This window comes from Dermacentor silvarum, chromosome 7 (genome assembly GCF_013339745.2).
Source record: "Dermacentor silvarum isolate Dsil-2018 chromosome 7, BIME_Dsil_1.4, whole genome shotgun sequence".
Lineage (NCBI taxonomy): Eukaryota > Metazoa > Arthropoda > Arachnida > Ixodida > Ixodidae > Dermacentor > Dermacentor silvarum.
Genome location: NC_051160.1, coordinates 167,886,605 through 167,900,292, shown reverse-complemented (window position 1 = coordinate 167,900,292; position 13,688 = coordinate 167,886,605). Strand labels below are relative to the sequence as shown.

Below are 13,688 nucleotides of genomic sequence, written 5' to 3'. Positions count from 1 at the left end.
ACGCACAGAGTCGGAACGAAACTACCGTTCGCTGCAACAACTGCAGATGAAATCGCGGTCACTATGTATGCGATCATGGATGGCCACTATGCAGCTTTTTAGGCACGCGGCTGACGTGCGTATTGAGTCAAAACTAAACTATTTTTTGCCGCAACCGCTGTGGAAGAAACTGTGGCAGCTATCAACGCGATCATGGATGGCGACTATGAAATGCCGTGGCCAACGTGTTGTCATGCGCCGCGGTAAACGCAATAAAGGCACAAATAGGCACGAAGCGTTCTGTCGTTGCTGTCATTCACGTACGATTTCCGCTGATGACTGTGGCGATGCGGACTTCGCCGCTTCATTTCGGTTGTACACTAGCGCCGTTTCTGCTCTTTTGCATCGCACATTTCCACCTCTTTAATGTAGAAACGTATAGCCTTCGAGATTTATGGTTGATGTATGGCAGCCATGACGTGAAGCATAGCCTCCGAGATGTGTACCGGCTGTATTCGGGAGCGCCGAATAATTCAAAAATATCGAATACCTGAATTCAAATCGAAGCGAATAACGAATATAGAATTATTCGATCGAATATTCAACAATACCGAATATTCGTCCATCCCTAGTGTTTTCCCATATCACCCCCATCGAAAAGTGGCCGGGATTTGATCCCACGTTCAAGTGCTTAGCAGCCCAACACTAACAGCCACCAATGTGCAGCACATATTAGGCTCTTGCCCATTTTTCTTTCTAAAAAATCGGGATCACTTTAGATTTCTACTTTGGACACATGGAAAGTGGGGAAGCATTTTATTCGGGGGCTTGTTAGAACACGGCAAATACAACCAAATGAATCAGCGGTGTGTTTTGGCATTTCTTCGGCATCTTGTTTAATTTGACCCACGGGATAATTCACTCAATTTTGTCTGTCCCGTCAGTCAGGATAGAATTCACGGTAGTTGACTGTATCTCTAAAAGTGATCACCCAAGAATACCACCCCTGTGTGCTTGGTATCTGTGGCCAATGAAGCACAAATGGTGACGGTGATTTGCCATTTGTAATGGCACAAGTTGTAATAGTTCATTAAAGACATAAAGACATTTGATTCAGTAGAAATAACAGCAGTTGTGGACACATTGCGTAATCAAGGAGTACAGAAGGCATACATGAATGTCTTGGGAAATAGCTACAAAGATTCCACAGCAACCTTGTTTCTCCACAAAGGAAGCGGACAAATACCTATCAAGAAAGGGGTCAGGCAAGGTGACACAATCTCTCCAGTGCTATTTACTGCATGCTTAGAAGTAGTATTCAAGCTCTTGGACTGGGAAGGTTTAGGAGTGAGGATCAACGGCGAATATCTCAGCAACCTTCGGTTTGCAGATGACATTGTCCTATTCAGCAACAATGGAGACGAATTACAACAAATGATTGAGGACCTTAATCGAGAAAGTGTAAGAATTGGGTTGAAGATGAATATGCAGAATACAAAGATAATGTTCAATAGCCTGGCAAGGGAACAAGAATTCAGGATCGCCAGTCAGCCTCTAGAGTCTGTAAAGGAGTACATTTATCTAGGCCAATTACTCACAGGGGACCCTGATCACGAGAAAGAAATTTACAGAAGAATAAAATTGGGTTGGAGTGCATACGGCAGGCATTGCCAAATCCTGACTGGGAGCTTACCACTGTCGTTGAAAAGAAAAGTGTACAATCATTGCATTTTACCGGTGCATATGGGGCAGAAACTTGGAGGTTAACAAAGAAGCTCGAGAACAAGTTAAGGACCGAACAAAGAGTGATGGAACAAAATAGGTTAGACATGACATTAAGAGACAATAAGAGAGTGGTGTGGATCAGAGAGCAAATGGAGACAGTCAACATTCTAGTTGACATTAAGTGGAAGAAATGCAGCTGGGCAGGCCATGTAATGCGTAGGATGGATAACCGGTGGACCATTAGGGTTACAGAATGGATACCAAGAGAAGGGAAGCACAGTTGAGGTCGGCAGAAAACCAGATGGGATGATGAAGTTAGGAAATTTGCAGGCGCAAGTTGGAATCAGCTAGTTCAAGACAGGGGTAATTGGAGATCACAAGGAGAGGCCTTCGTCCTGCAGTGGACAAAAAATTAGGCTGGTGAAGAAAAAAAAAATAAAAATCTCTTCAGTGAAGGCAAATTCTGCACTATCTTTTTGTCTGATAGTGGAGTAGGGGCACATGTTATGTTCTTGTTTTATAAATCGGAGGAATGTTACATTCATTCTCTTTGTTGAAACTCACGAAAATTGAGTGCACTTTAGGTTCGCTGGCACGTAAGGATAAGGTAAATATGGTAACAAAACAAGAAGTGCTATTTTATGTGTTGCAAGTGTAAATGAACAAGGTGTGAGTGAACAAGATACAAACTGGTCTTAGGGGTGAGATAGACACTGATGGCCGTGATTGGGTCAGCTGATGGGTCCCGGTAGAGCTCAGTCACCAGCAGGTCATTGTCCTTCATACGCAGTGGGAACTTCTGCATGTCTGAAAAAAAAAAAAAAAAAGCAGAAGGAGGATGCTGTTGTCTGTAGGCAGATCTAGCCTAGTGAGAGTTGCCGACAACAAGAGTGCAGCCTAGAGCTCCATCTTTCATGAAAGTTTAAAGAATGCAAATGCTGTGGTTATGTTGCCTGCATTATTAAATGTAACAATTTTTATTAACATCTTTATCAACAGCTGTCAGTCATCTCGCCCTATTTATTCATAACCACTGTATCACGCTTCCTCTCACATACACTTCTTAATTTTCAGATTCTTTCTTTCTCCTACTTTTGTGAGAGCAAATATTCGTTTTGTTTTTAGTAAAGCCTGCACTGGATTTGATGTTTACATTTTACAGATGTTAAATATTGTGTGCTGCCTTTTGTTGTGGTCTTGTTTGTAACTAACATGTTGCTAGTCCTAAATTGTGTGTACGACCAGCCCATACCAATGAGCAATTGTTATCCTTGCAGTACTTGCAGTATGTTAGTAGTATTTGTATCACCCCCCCCCCCCCCCATCTCACTCATGCTCCTTGAAGCCTGTGAGGATCTTTGAATAGATAAGTAATTTAGCATTACTGCTGCTTTGCAACCAGTGCATGCAGACTTTGGAATGATCGAATGCAGGCATGGCAGGAGTGGACAGGAAAAGCCAAGGCATCCTTGCATGCTCACCCCTAATGACGTTCTCATGACGTCACTGAGTTCCTCTCCGAGATTGTCATGCAGTGTAAGAATAAGGCAGTCACAAAGCAATTACAGTGAAAGCTCGATGATATGAATCTCACGGGGTCACGAAAAATGTTCGTATTAGCCGAAATTCGTATCATCGAAACAATTAAAACTACAGTCGAATCCCGATAATTCGAACTCGAAGGGGCCCGAAAATTTGTTCGAATTAAAAGGACGTATTTTTGAAGTATTCGTGCACTATAGCACGATGCACGAATGGTGCGAGTCGTGAAATATCGCGGCGAGCAAGCGCATAGCAAGGGCGGGCCACGAAACTGCCCAGGCCGGCTAACGGTCGCTTCCCGATAACGGCAGAAAACGAAGCTTCAGGGAGCGGGCGGCGCCGGCACACGGGTGTGCGCGGAAACCGTCGAAGGTGAGGGAGGAGGGCGGCAGGGAAGCGGATTTGGCCGCGTCAACACAGCCGCTTCTGTGGCTCCCCTCGCCCTCCCTCCCTCCCTCTCAACTCCCTCGTAGCTTTCTCACCTTCGACTCCGTGCGCGCCCGCCGTCGTGCTGGCACCAGCTTATTTTAGCCGCTCCCTGAAGTTTCGTTTTCTGCCGTTATCGGGAAGCGAGCGTGTGCGGGCGTGGGCAGTTTCGTTGGCCCGACTGCGCCTCCGCCGCTGCTTCCCTCTGCGCTGCTGCCGCAGCGTGCAAGGTTAACATGCGTCTAGAAAATAGAGGAAGCATAGAGGAGAAGGGTTCACTGCCATTTTATCCGCGTGGCTGAGACGTCGGCACTAGTGTGTGCTAGAATACGGTTGTCTAGAACACTCTAGTCGGCACGTACACGCTTGTTCCGGCGCGATGCAGAAACGGCGACCTTGCAATTTGAGAGAGGGTGAAATTTCCGCCGCGGGTTCTTTTTTTTTCCGTTCCTTCGCGCGCGGCATTGAGGGGTCTCTCCTGAGCTTTTGCTCTACGGCGGTGTCGGAGCAATGCCGGTCGGAGGCGCCGCCGCGTGATTTGGCGCGCTGCTAAGAGCATTGTCGGTGCGCGGTATGTTTGAAATAAGCGTGTTCGAATTAACGAGATTCGACTGTAGCTAAATTAAAGAGTCAGAGGTGAACTCGCTCAGCCACATGTACGTAAAAAGCATTTATTTCTTGAAGAAAAAGTCTCTAATGTCCTTCTATCTCGGTAGACAATCCTATCTCGGTAGACATAGCTCGCTGCGACTAGGTAAAATGGTGCAAACACAAAGAAAGCGGCCCGAATCACAGCAGCCACTCCGTCCGATGGGCGGCCGCCGAAAAGGAGGAAAAGTACAAAAGCGCCATCACTTTAAACAATTCGCGCCCAGTCGCGGAGTCCGCGCTGTCCGGCGCCGCGTCCGCGCCTCCGCACCAAAAGAGAACGGGAAAAAGCGCGTGACTGCGCGCTGTTCTCTTTCGCGGCCGTCGGTGGGGGCGGCGTTTATTCGTATCAACCGACGCAGGCCGGAAATCGATTCGTAACAACCGTTCTCTAACACGTTGCAAAGTATTGGGGCTCGGCCGGGACCACAGAAAAATTCGTATCATCCGGAAATTCGTATTAGCCGTGATCGTATCATCGAGCTTTTACTGTAAAAAGAAACATCTTACTGGGAGAACTTGCACCTGCAGGAAAATGGACTAACTCAGCAGTGACGATTGTGACAATCGCAGTAACTGTCAGTGAATCATAACTGAAGCGGCTCTCAGCCGGCTGTTATTTCTACATAACTTAAAAATTCCTCTGTGACTCTTGTGTAGGGTAGTGAATGTTCATCAATAAGCTGGAAACCTCCAGGTGAAAACGCGCTCGGACAGGGCGACAACAGCACAGCTTTGAGAACACGATGGTCGCATTGATGTGCATACCGTATTTACTCGAATCTAACGTGCACTTTTTCCCCGATAAAACAGGTCCAAAAATTACGTGCACCTTAGAATTGAGTACGACCCTAAGTCTGTGTAACCATATCGCCATCGGCATTTCAAAATGGCCACCTCATACACGCTTCGAGTCTAGCTGCTGTAGCTTCCTCCATGTGCTGTAGTACGTGTGCTTAGGCATTAGTCTACCGTCTGTCTTCCCGTTTTCTGCGTTTGCTCTTTCAGCATGAAGTGCCGAATTCCTCATGATGCCGCATTTAAAAGGAAACTGATCACGTGTGCGGAGACTGACGGTAATCGGGCCGCATCATGAGCGTTCGAAGAACCCGAAACTTATGCGCAGGACTGGCGCAAAGAGAAGGAGAGGATTTTCACCAGCAAAGCAACACAAAAGGGTTTCAGTGGACCAAAGCAGGACATATTCTATGGGATCCACTTCGGCGATACAATCACCTTGGCCCTATCTTGAAAGCAATCTGCGACGGGGAGAGAGTCCGCCATGCGCTGTATTTGCATTGAAGCTAGAGGCAACACGAAGGCCGCGCTTCGTCACTCCAGTGTTTTGGAAGAGAGGTTCCACGGTCATCGAGAGAGATGTGCTCATGTTTGCTGGTGCGCGCGTGACACCATGCTTGTTAATTTAGTTAGGAAGCGAATGTTTACAAGTTTATGCGGCCGATAAAACTACTATCCTTACTTTGTATAGCCATCTAATAATTTGCTATTGCAATCGATGCTTCGCGTGTTGGGCAAAACTGCGATCTTTTTTTATTCATCGCAACTTTAGCACATTCTTTGTTTTTCCAAATGAGAGAAAGTTCTATTTCTGTATGAAAGCATGAGGTGCGCGGTACTGTAAAGGATTTTTTCTCTCTTTTGGTCACGGAAAATGGATGCGCATTACAATCGAGGGGGCGTTGCAATCAAGTAAATACTGTAGGTAATGCAACAAGACTCACCGATGTAGTAGATGGAGCCATTGGTGCAGCCAAGAAGCAAGATGCATGAGCCCGCCGTGTCGAAGCTGGTGATTGGCACCACATCCTGGATCTGAGGGTTAAAAAGTTGAGTGAATGCCCAAATCACAATACAACAGCAATCCCATACAGGGTGCCCTGGCTAACTTTAGACAAACTATTCACCGAAAAGAAAAGATGGCACAAGACACGATTTTAAGACTAATGGTCTTCGGTCAACAGAACACCGTAGGTATCACAAGTGTATCTTGCACTGTGTTTTTCAATCTTTTTTTTTTTGCTGAACAGCTCAGCTAAAGTTAGCTGGGACAGCCTATATAAATGCTTCAATGCATGCTTTATTATTGTTTTACTGTAACATTTAACGCATATAAGCAAAATTTTAACATGTATAAGCCAACCACCTTTCCCACTCAGCAAGTGCTCTTTTCTGAGCATCTGGACAAACAATAAATCACTATGTGTGCAGGTATCACAAGTGTATCTCGCACTGTGTTTTTCAATCTTTTTTTTTTTTGCTGAACAGCTCAGCTAAAGTTAGCTGGGACAGCCTATATAAATGCTTCAATGCATGCTTTAATAGTATTGTTTTACTGTAACATTTAACGCATATAAGCAAAATTTTAACATGTATAAGCCAACCACCTTTCCCACTCAGCAAGTGCTCTTTTCTGAGCATCTGGACAAACAATAAATCACTATGTGTGCAAGAATTGTCACTTCTTGCCTTCTGCTGCTAACAGCACATGTACCATATTTACATGGTTGTAAGTCGACCCCCCCCCCCCCCCTCATATACTGCATGTCAGGAAAAAGAACTAGAACAAAGGCATACATACTCACAGGCATATTGAATGAAAATTTACTAGTCGTCGGTCTACTCGTTCTCACTTGTGCCATCGTCCTCACTGGTGTTGCCATTGTCAACACTGCTGCGGCCCCCCAAACCAACCCTCTTCACAAACCTCGATGCCCCAACTGCTGGCTTTCAAGTTTATCCCGTGTATTCCCGCTTCTGAAGCGAAGACCCGGGCAAAATGCATGACCATGTCGTAAGTCACTGGTAGGGACTGATTGTGTATTTCAGTGACGTACGCTGTAATCTTGGCCTCCAGCTCTGGTAAAGTGTCGCAACTTTGACTTGCACAAACTACTTTGCTTGCCGTCTCGGCTGAAAATTTAGCCTCGCTGCAGCCACCACTCTCACACCACTCGTTCGAAAATGTCGAACTTGGCGCCCGCCGCGCAGTTTTTTCTTTCTTCGGCGTGAAGAATGGCAGCCCTCTTGAATGTCGCCGTGAATGAGTGCTGAATCTTCTTGTACCCAGAGCACTAATGACGATTGGTGAAGCAGAACAGTAAAACGTGGCTGGCAGTCAAGTCAAACCCTCAAATAAAGAGCCAAGGAGAAACGCGTGAGAAGTGTCGGCTCCTCCATCAACTCCGCTGACTTTCCGAGTGTCAGTGCCGCCACGGCCCTTCAATCAACTATCGACACTTCCGCAGGTGCCGTGTGCACAGTGAAAGTTTTTCAAAACTGAAAAATTTTTACAAACAAGTACACTGAATAGCCGAATGTTAAGTCTAAATCTGCAGAGGGAACAAAAAATTTTAACCACGCTACAACGACCCTGATATCTCATTTGTCTAGCCTTTATAGGTGGTACTATCCTTTGGCTTCGATTTTAAGTCAGCCCCCCACCCACACTTTGCATTTTCAAATAATAATGATGATGATGATGATAGTAATATTAATGTCTCCCTGACAATCGTGTAAATACAGAGATGAGTGACACGTACGGATAGAGTTCCCACTGCCACCCACTGATCTACCAGGATAATGGACCTTGGCTGAGAATTGTAATTAAGGTGTCAACATGCAGACCAGTGACATCATTGCGGCTGCTTTCCGTTACCCACACTGCCCAAGCTTTAAAATCATTTCTCAGCTTTAACAGGGCTACTAGTGGGAATGCGGCACAAATGTACAAGATACTTAAACGAAGTATCTAAGATAACATACTAAATACTAGGCAAAAAAGTTTACTCAGTAAGAGCAGTAAATTAAAAATTATCTTGCTACAGTAGAACGCCACTGTTACGTTACCGGATGCTGCGTATTCCCGGCTGTTACGTCGTTTTCGGCCGGTCCCGGCACAGCTCCCATAGAACCCAATGCATTGGAAACCCCACTGTTACGTCGCAACTGTGGGATTTCGTTGTAACAGTGGGGTTCCCGCATCATATGTTGCGAACTGCCACCCTGCGCCGGCCCAAGCGGCCATTTTAACTTTTCATGTCGCTTGGCTTGGTGGCTTGACGATGGCATTGGCCACCCAAACTGCCAGGGGCGACAACCATGACGTATTTTCAGTTTTCGCCAGCAAAAGTATGGCCCTTGAGATCCCTATTTGCTATCTAAAGATGGTGTCTATGACGCGTTGCGGCCCTAAAATTAGTTTTGGCTTATAGATGTTCCGTATAAAGTCCAAGCGCGATAACGCCGTTGCCGCGCGCCGTATGCTGTATGTGCGAGTGAAAGCGTGCGAGGGGAGCCGACGACAGCGTCCAAATCTCGCGCGCGAAAGAAAAAGAAACAGGGAGGAATCGCGCCTTCTCCCGTTGCGCTCGAGGCACTGGCGAGGGGGGAGGGATAGCGGGCAGCGTTGTGCTAACTGCGTACTGCGCAGCGGCGCGTGGTCATGTGGGCCGTATCTTGAAAGCGATCTGCGTTGGGGGCAGAGTCTACGCAGTGTAGGTGCGTCGGCGGCTCGTAGCTTTGTGCGTGCTGTCTGTTCTCGGCGCTCAGTTTGCGTTTAAGCAATAGACAACAGCACGAAGGCCACTTCACTCGCTTCGCAGCGGCACTTAAATTCCTCACGCCAGCATTTGACAGCGCGTGTACGCGTTCATCGAGTGTGATGTGGTCATGTTTGCCTGTGGACGCTGACACCATGCTTTTTAATATAGTAATAAGCAAATGTTTACAAGTTTATACAGACGATAAAACTACTATTCTTACTTTGTACTATAGCTGTCCACTATAATTTGCTATCGCAATCAATACTTTGGCTGTCGGGTGAAACTACGACTTTTTTTTTCACATGCAAGAATTAAAATAGTATCGTGTGCAGTTCAACACTACTCACATTTCTAAATTTTTCCTGTTTCCTGGCTCTTACGTTTTCTTTTTTTACGGTCCCATGAAAAACATATCAGTGGTGTTCTAGTGTAGAGTACAAAATAGCATGAAAGGTATTTTGTTACTTTGAAGACACTTTAAAAATACTAGACACTGAACAAACAAAACAAAATTGCACCTCACTGTGGCACTTTAGTATATTGTCAAACAAAGCAAACAAAATTACTAAAAACACTAGCGCGCGTGCAGAAAGAGCTGCATTTAAAAATTTCTGTTGTACAGCCAGCCCTCTTCTTTTTTTTTTTTAACGTTATGCCAGCTATTCAGAATCGCTGCACAGCAGCGCTGTGCTTGAGAAAAAGTGACAAAAGGGAGTACATACAGTGCAGTCCACTTATAATGATATTAAGAAGAACGAAAAATCCAAGTGTTATAGTCGATAATCGTTATATCTGGACTGCCATTAAAAAAAAAAATAGAGAAAAGCTACCAAACATACCTTCGAAGCTGCGAAACCAAACTTGCCACTTGCACTAAAGATAGGCGTTGCACAAAGTAGGCAGTGAAAAATAAACGTTTATTTATGCCTCTAAACAGTGTGTCAAGCATTAGGGATGCTGTAATAGTCACAACTGTGCACTTGCTCTCGCGGGAGTTTCAGGTTCACAACTGCGGTGTGCACTGCGTGCAGCTGCTGCCCAAATACTGGCGGCAATAATTTGGCTTGCGTGAAATCAATGAGCGACTCGGGATCAGTGTCTAAGACGGGCCATTGTCAATCTCGTTGTCACTGCTGCCGCTGTCGTCTCCTCCGTCGCACATCGCCATCTGTAGCAACAACAATCATCCCGTCAGAGATCTCTTCCCAGAACAAGGCAGCACTACCTGCACTCAGAAAGTCCTTCATAGAAGCACCCTCGGTTTTATTGTCAGTAGCAACATGCTCCCAAAGCTCGGTAATGTCAGTGGCTTCCACTGTGTTGGTTTCACTATCGTGGGGGGTTTCGACCTGGCGCACAAAGCCCGCCCTTTCTGTTGATCGGTGTGGTCCCTGGATGCAGCCGTCATGAGGCGCTCCCGAGGTGTATTCCGCAAGAGTCCACCTAGTGGACTGTCCATTTTGGCTGTCGCCGATTGGCTGCAGCTGCACGAATGAGAAGGAGACAGGCTGGGGGCACCTGTCTCTTCACTCATGCAGCTCCAGCCAACCAGCGGTGGCCAAAATTGGCAGTCCACTAGGTGGACTCTTATGAAATACCCCCTCTACATGGGCCTCGCACTTCCTTTGAGTCTTGTAAAATTTGCGGCTTCGTCTCAAGCGACACAGCTTTGCGCTTTGTCAGCACTATCTTTTACTAGCTGGGCTGTCTACGGCACATTTTCGCTCTCGCTGAGAGAGTAGTGTAGAGAGGGCAGGGACCGTTTCATTTTTTGCTTCTTCTTCTTTCTCTTCTCTGGATGCGTGGAGCACGATCATGGGCTCTGCGGACGCGGCTGGCGCCATCTTGTGGCGTGCTGTGCCAACTCGCGATGCTCTCTGTGGCCTTCGCAATCGGCGCACGGGCAGGACGAACTGCGCGGTAATGGCGGCAGATAGAAACTCGTTTAGGCAAACTTGTTGCCCCATGTCGGCATCGTTCGTTTAAGGTGAACTTAGCAAAGCAAATGTCACGATTATCGTGCATCAAAAACCCCGTTCAGAAGACAAAATTTTTATCGTTACGACCAATATGCGATGAATAAAATATTGTTATATATATATATTTTTTTTTTCTCATATATTTAATGGATAAGTTGATACTCTTAAGTCAACTCATTGTTGTAACCAATATATCGTTATATGTGGTATCATTACAAGTGGACTGCACTGTCTGTACAAGCCTGGAATGAGGCCACCTTGGTTAGGGCATGTTAGATGTGTGGGAAAGCATGCTTATGGAATTTTGCATTTTGCTCTTGTCTTGCAATAACCGACTACGTCCTATATGCCTGCAAATTCCTTAATCTCACCACACCACCTAATCCTGTGCCAGCACCAACTGTGATTGGCAGGCACATTGTTACTCTAATGGAGCAATGGCTTATCTGCTCTACGCTAACACATCACCTGCTCAACTCCAGTTCTTTCCTCTTTATCTCAACATGAATATCAGCTATCTTTGCCTGCTCCCTAATCCATAATTGATCAAGCCTAATTCTGCGCTTACCATTTTTTTTTGTTGCACTGCTCAACGCGCAAACCATTTTCTGGACATTAACGAGTGGGCCTTCAACACAACTGTGTAGTTTTCTGCTGCATAGCGAGCCAAACTATGTCTTTCTAAAAAGTGCTGCATCGTGTCAATGTGCACTGCTGATCAAAAGGTCCTGCACTGAACCTGTGGTCGCAGAAAGATGTCAGAGTGAGAGAGGGCCCACCTGCCAGTGCTGAGTCATGGCATGCCAGACACCCACTTTGCCCAGATGGCTCAGGGCAACCAGCTGGCTCCCAATGAAGAACAGGCTATCCACAGGAACACTCAGGTGGAAGACACCTGAACAGGCACAACAGTGGGGTTGCATGATGAAAGCCTCACTTGCAGTCAAGAATCAGTGTTGGAAAAGACAGTGCAACAAGTGAGTTGGACAGGCACTACTGCCTTGCCCACTTCTGTAAAACAAAACCACCTAAGGACACACTACAGACTATCAGGGTCCTATGACGTAGACAATGAACCAGAGAAAACACGCCCGAACAGAACATTCATCGGCTCCCAGAGCCATCAGAGGAGCCACGTGATTAGAATTCTGTTGGATCTCGGTCATGTTCCTAGCTTAAAGGCAAGAGCACCTCCAAGCGCTCTGAATAAATCAGGCAAATGAAGTTCCAAGTGCTCAAATTCAGCTGGTCGAATGTAAACCATACCATGAGAGCTCTCAAAAGTGACCAGTCCAATGTACTGATGTGAGCAGCCTTGTCTAGAACAAAGGAACGGCGGCTTCCAGGGCTCTCTGGAGCCAGCCAGCGACGTCTAATGGTAGTTGCTCGGTCCAAACGTGCCTAGCACATACCGGTAGACGTCGGACCCCGCAGCTAGTGTTAGACGTCGCTGGCTGATTCCGGAGAGCCCCGGAAGCCGCCGTTACCGTATTCTACACAAGGCTGCTCACCTCTGTACCCCTAAATCATTGCTTGCATTGCATTAGATATTTCATTAAGCAATATCATTTTCATCAGCACTGAGTTAAGTACCATGACACCCCTAGCGTGAGAAGCCCAAAAGACACAATGTTAAAAACTGACTTCATATCAAGTCCCACCGTGGCTGAATTAGCAATAAACACACTGTGCGTTCCGGTCCAAGCAAATGTGCATGAGACTGGAAGACAAGCAGTGAGAAAACTACATGGTGCACCTAAGTGCTGCTGTGCTTGCTAAGAAACGAAGTAGATGACCAAAGCCAAGAGGTGAAGATGCTGCACTTATATTAGAACGCCAAGTAGTCTGGTACAATTTGATATCGTTTTGCCTGCCTAAGCACCACTGTGGCCAGTAAGCAAAACTATCAGCAAAACATTAAGCAGATGCTTTCCTGATAGTTTCAGCAGTTTTGCACTGTAAGAAGAAAATAGCAGCCAATCTGGCTGCCATTGCGACGCATCGAATGTCGCATTGGACATTGAACTGTATCGCGTGTCTCCTACTTTTGTCGCATGCTGGGCGTCCAATCCGGTGCTACGGCACAGCAAGTTCGGGATGTGATCACTGTGCAAAGAAAATAAATAACTATGGGGGCACCTAAGCAATTCTTATGATGTCCAAAAGCAAGAGCATTACTTGTCGCTGAGTGTGTTGCTGAGTTATGTCTCTTAGTTTAGTGTTATAGCGAAATGTTGACGAGTTTAATAGTGCTGCAGCATTAAGTGCTGATGCGTTATGTTTCCAAGTGTAATGTTGCTGCTTATGAGGTCGCAACAACGCAAGATGACAGACCAGGCATACAGCAATTTCTCAGCCGAGTTTTATTTGTGGAGTCCTCATTAACGTAATGTTTCACGCAAATTGCGTCGAGTGTTCTTTCTCAATGACACCACTTTTCAGCATGGTGGCACCACATTTCTTCATCAAGTTAACTCCCTCTCATACTCTGGGAGGATGTTGTAGTCATCGTCTGATGGGCACCTGAAGTGAATTTCACCTTATTCGTTGTCGTCGGAGGCGATGACGTCTTTGGGAGCAGAGGGAGGGAGCGTCTGCAGCTTGCCGTGCTCGCTCGCCTCAGCACTATACTCCGCAGCTACTTGTTTTGCCATCTAGTGAATCACCGGTCAGCCAGAGGCCAACCACGTGCATAGGCTGTTGTGCACAGGCGACACTGATATTTATCCCCGTCACCTGCTGCAAAGATGGCGCAGCAGTTAGTGCTTTCGGCTACGAAGCGGTAGCAGTGGCAGTGGAGCAGAGGAGTGAATTCTCATCGTGGCCA

At 46.4% G+C, this 13,688-nt stretch overlaps 1 protein-coding gene across 2 annotated transcripts in view; it reads right to left on the bottom strand.

Moving 5' to 3' along the window:
- LOC119458677 (BTB/POZ domain-containing protein KCTD3-like) overlaps positions 1-13,688 on the bottom strand; it is a 97,954-nt gene that overhangs the window by 32,247 nt on the left and 52,019 nt on the right. For both annotated transcript variants that reach the window (XM_037720538.2, XM_037720539.2), the window contains exons 11-13: positions 11,641-11,756; positions 6,063-6,153; positions 2,395-2,511 (exon numbers count right to left, since the gene is read on the bottom strand). In XM_037720538.2, coding sequence (XP_037576466.1) covers positions 2,395-2,511; positions 6,063-6,153; positions 11,641-11,756 — 324 coding nt within the window. The remainder of the gene's footprint in view (positions 1-2,394; positions 2,512-6,062; positions 6,154-11,640; positions 11,757-13,688) is intronic.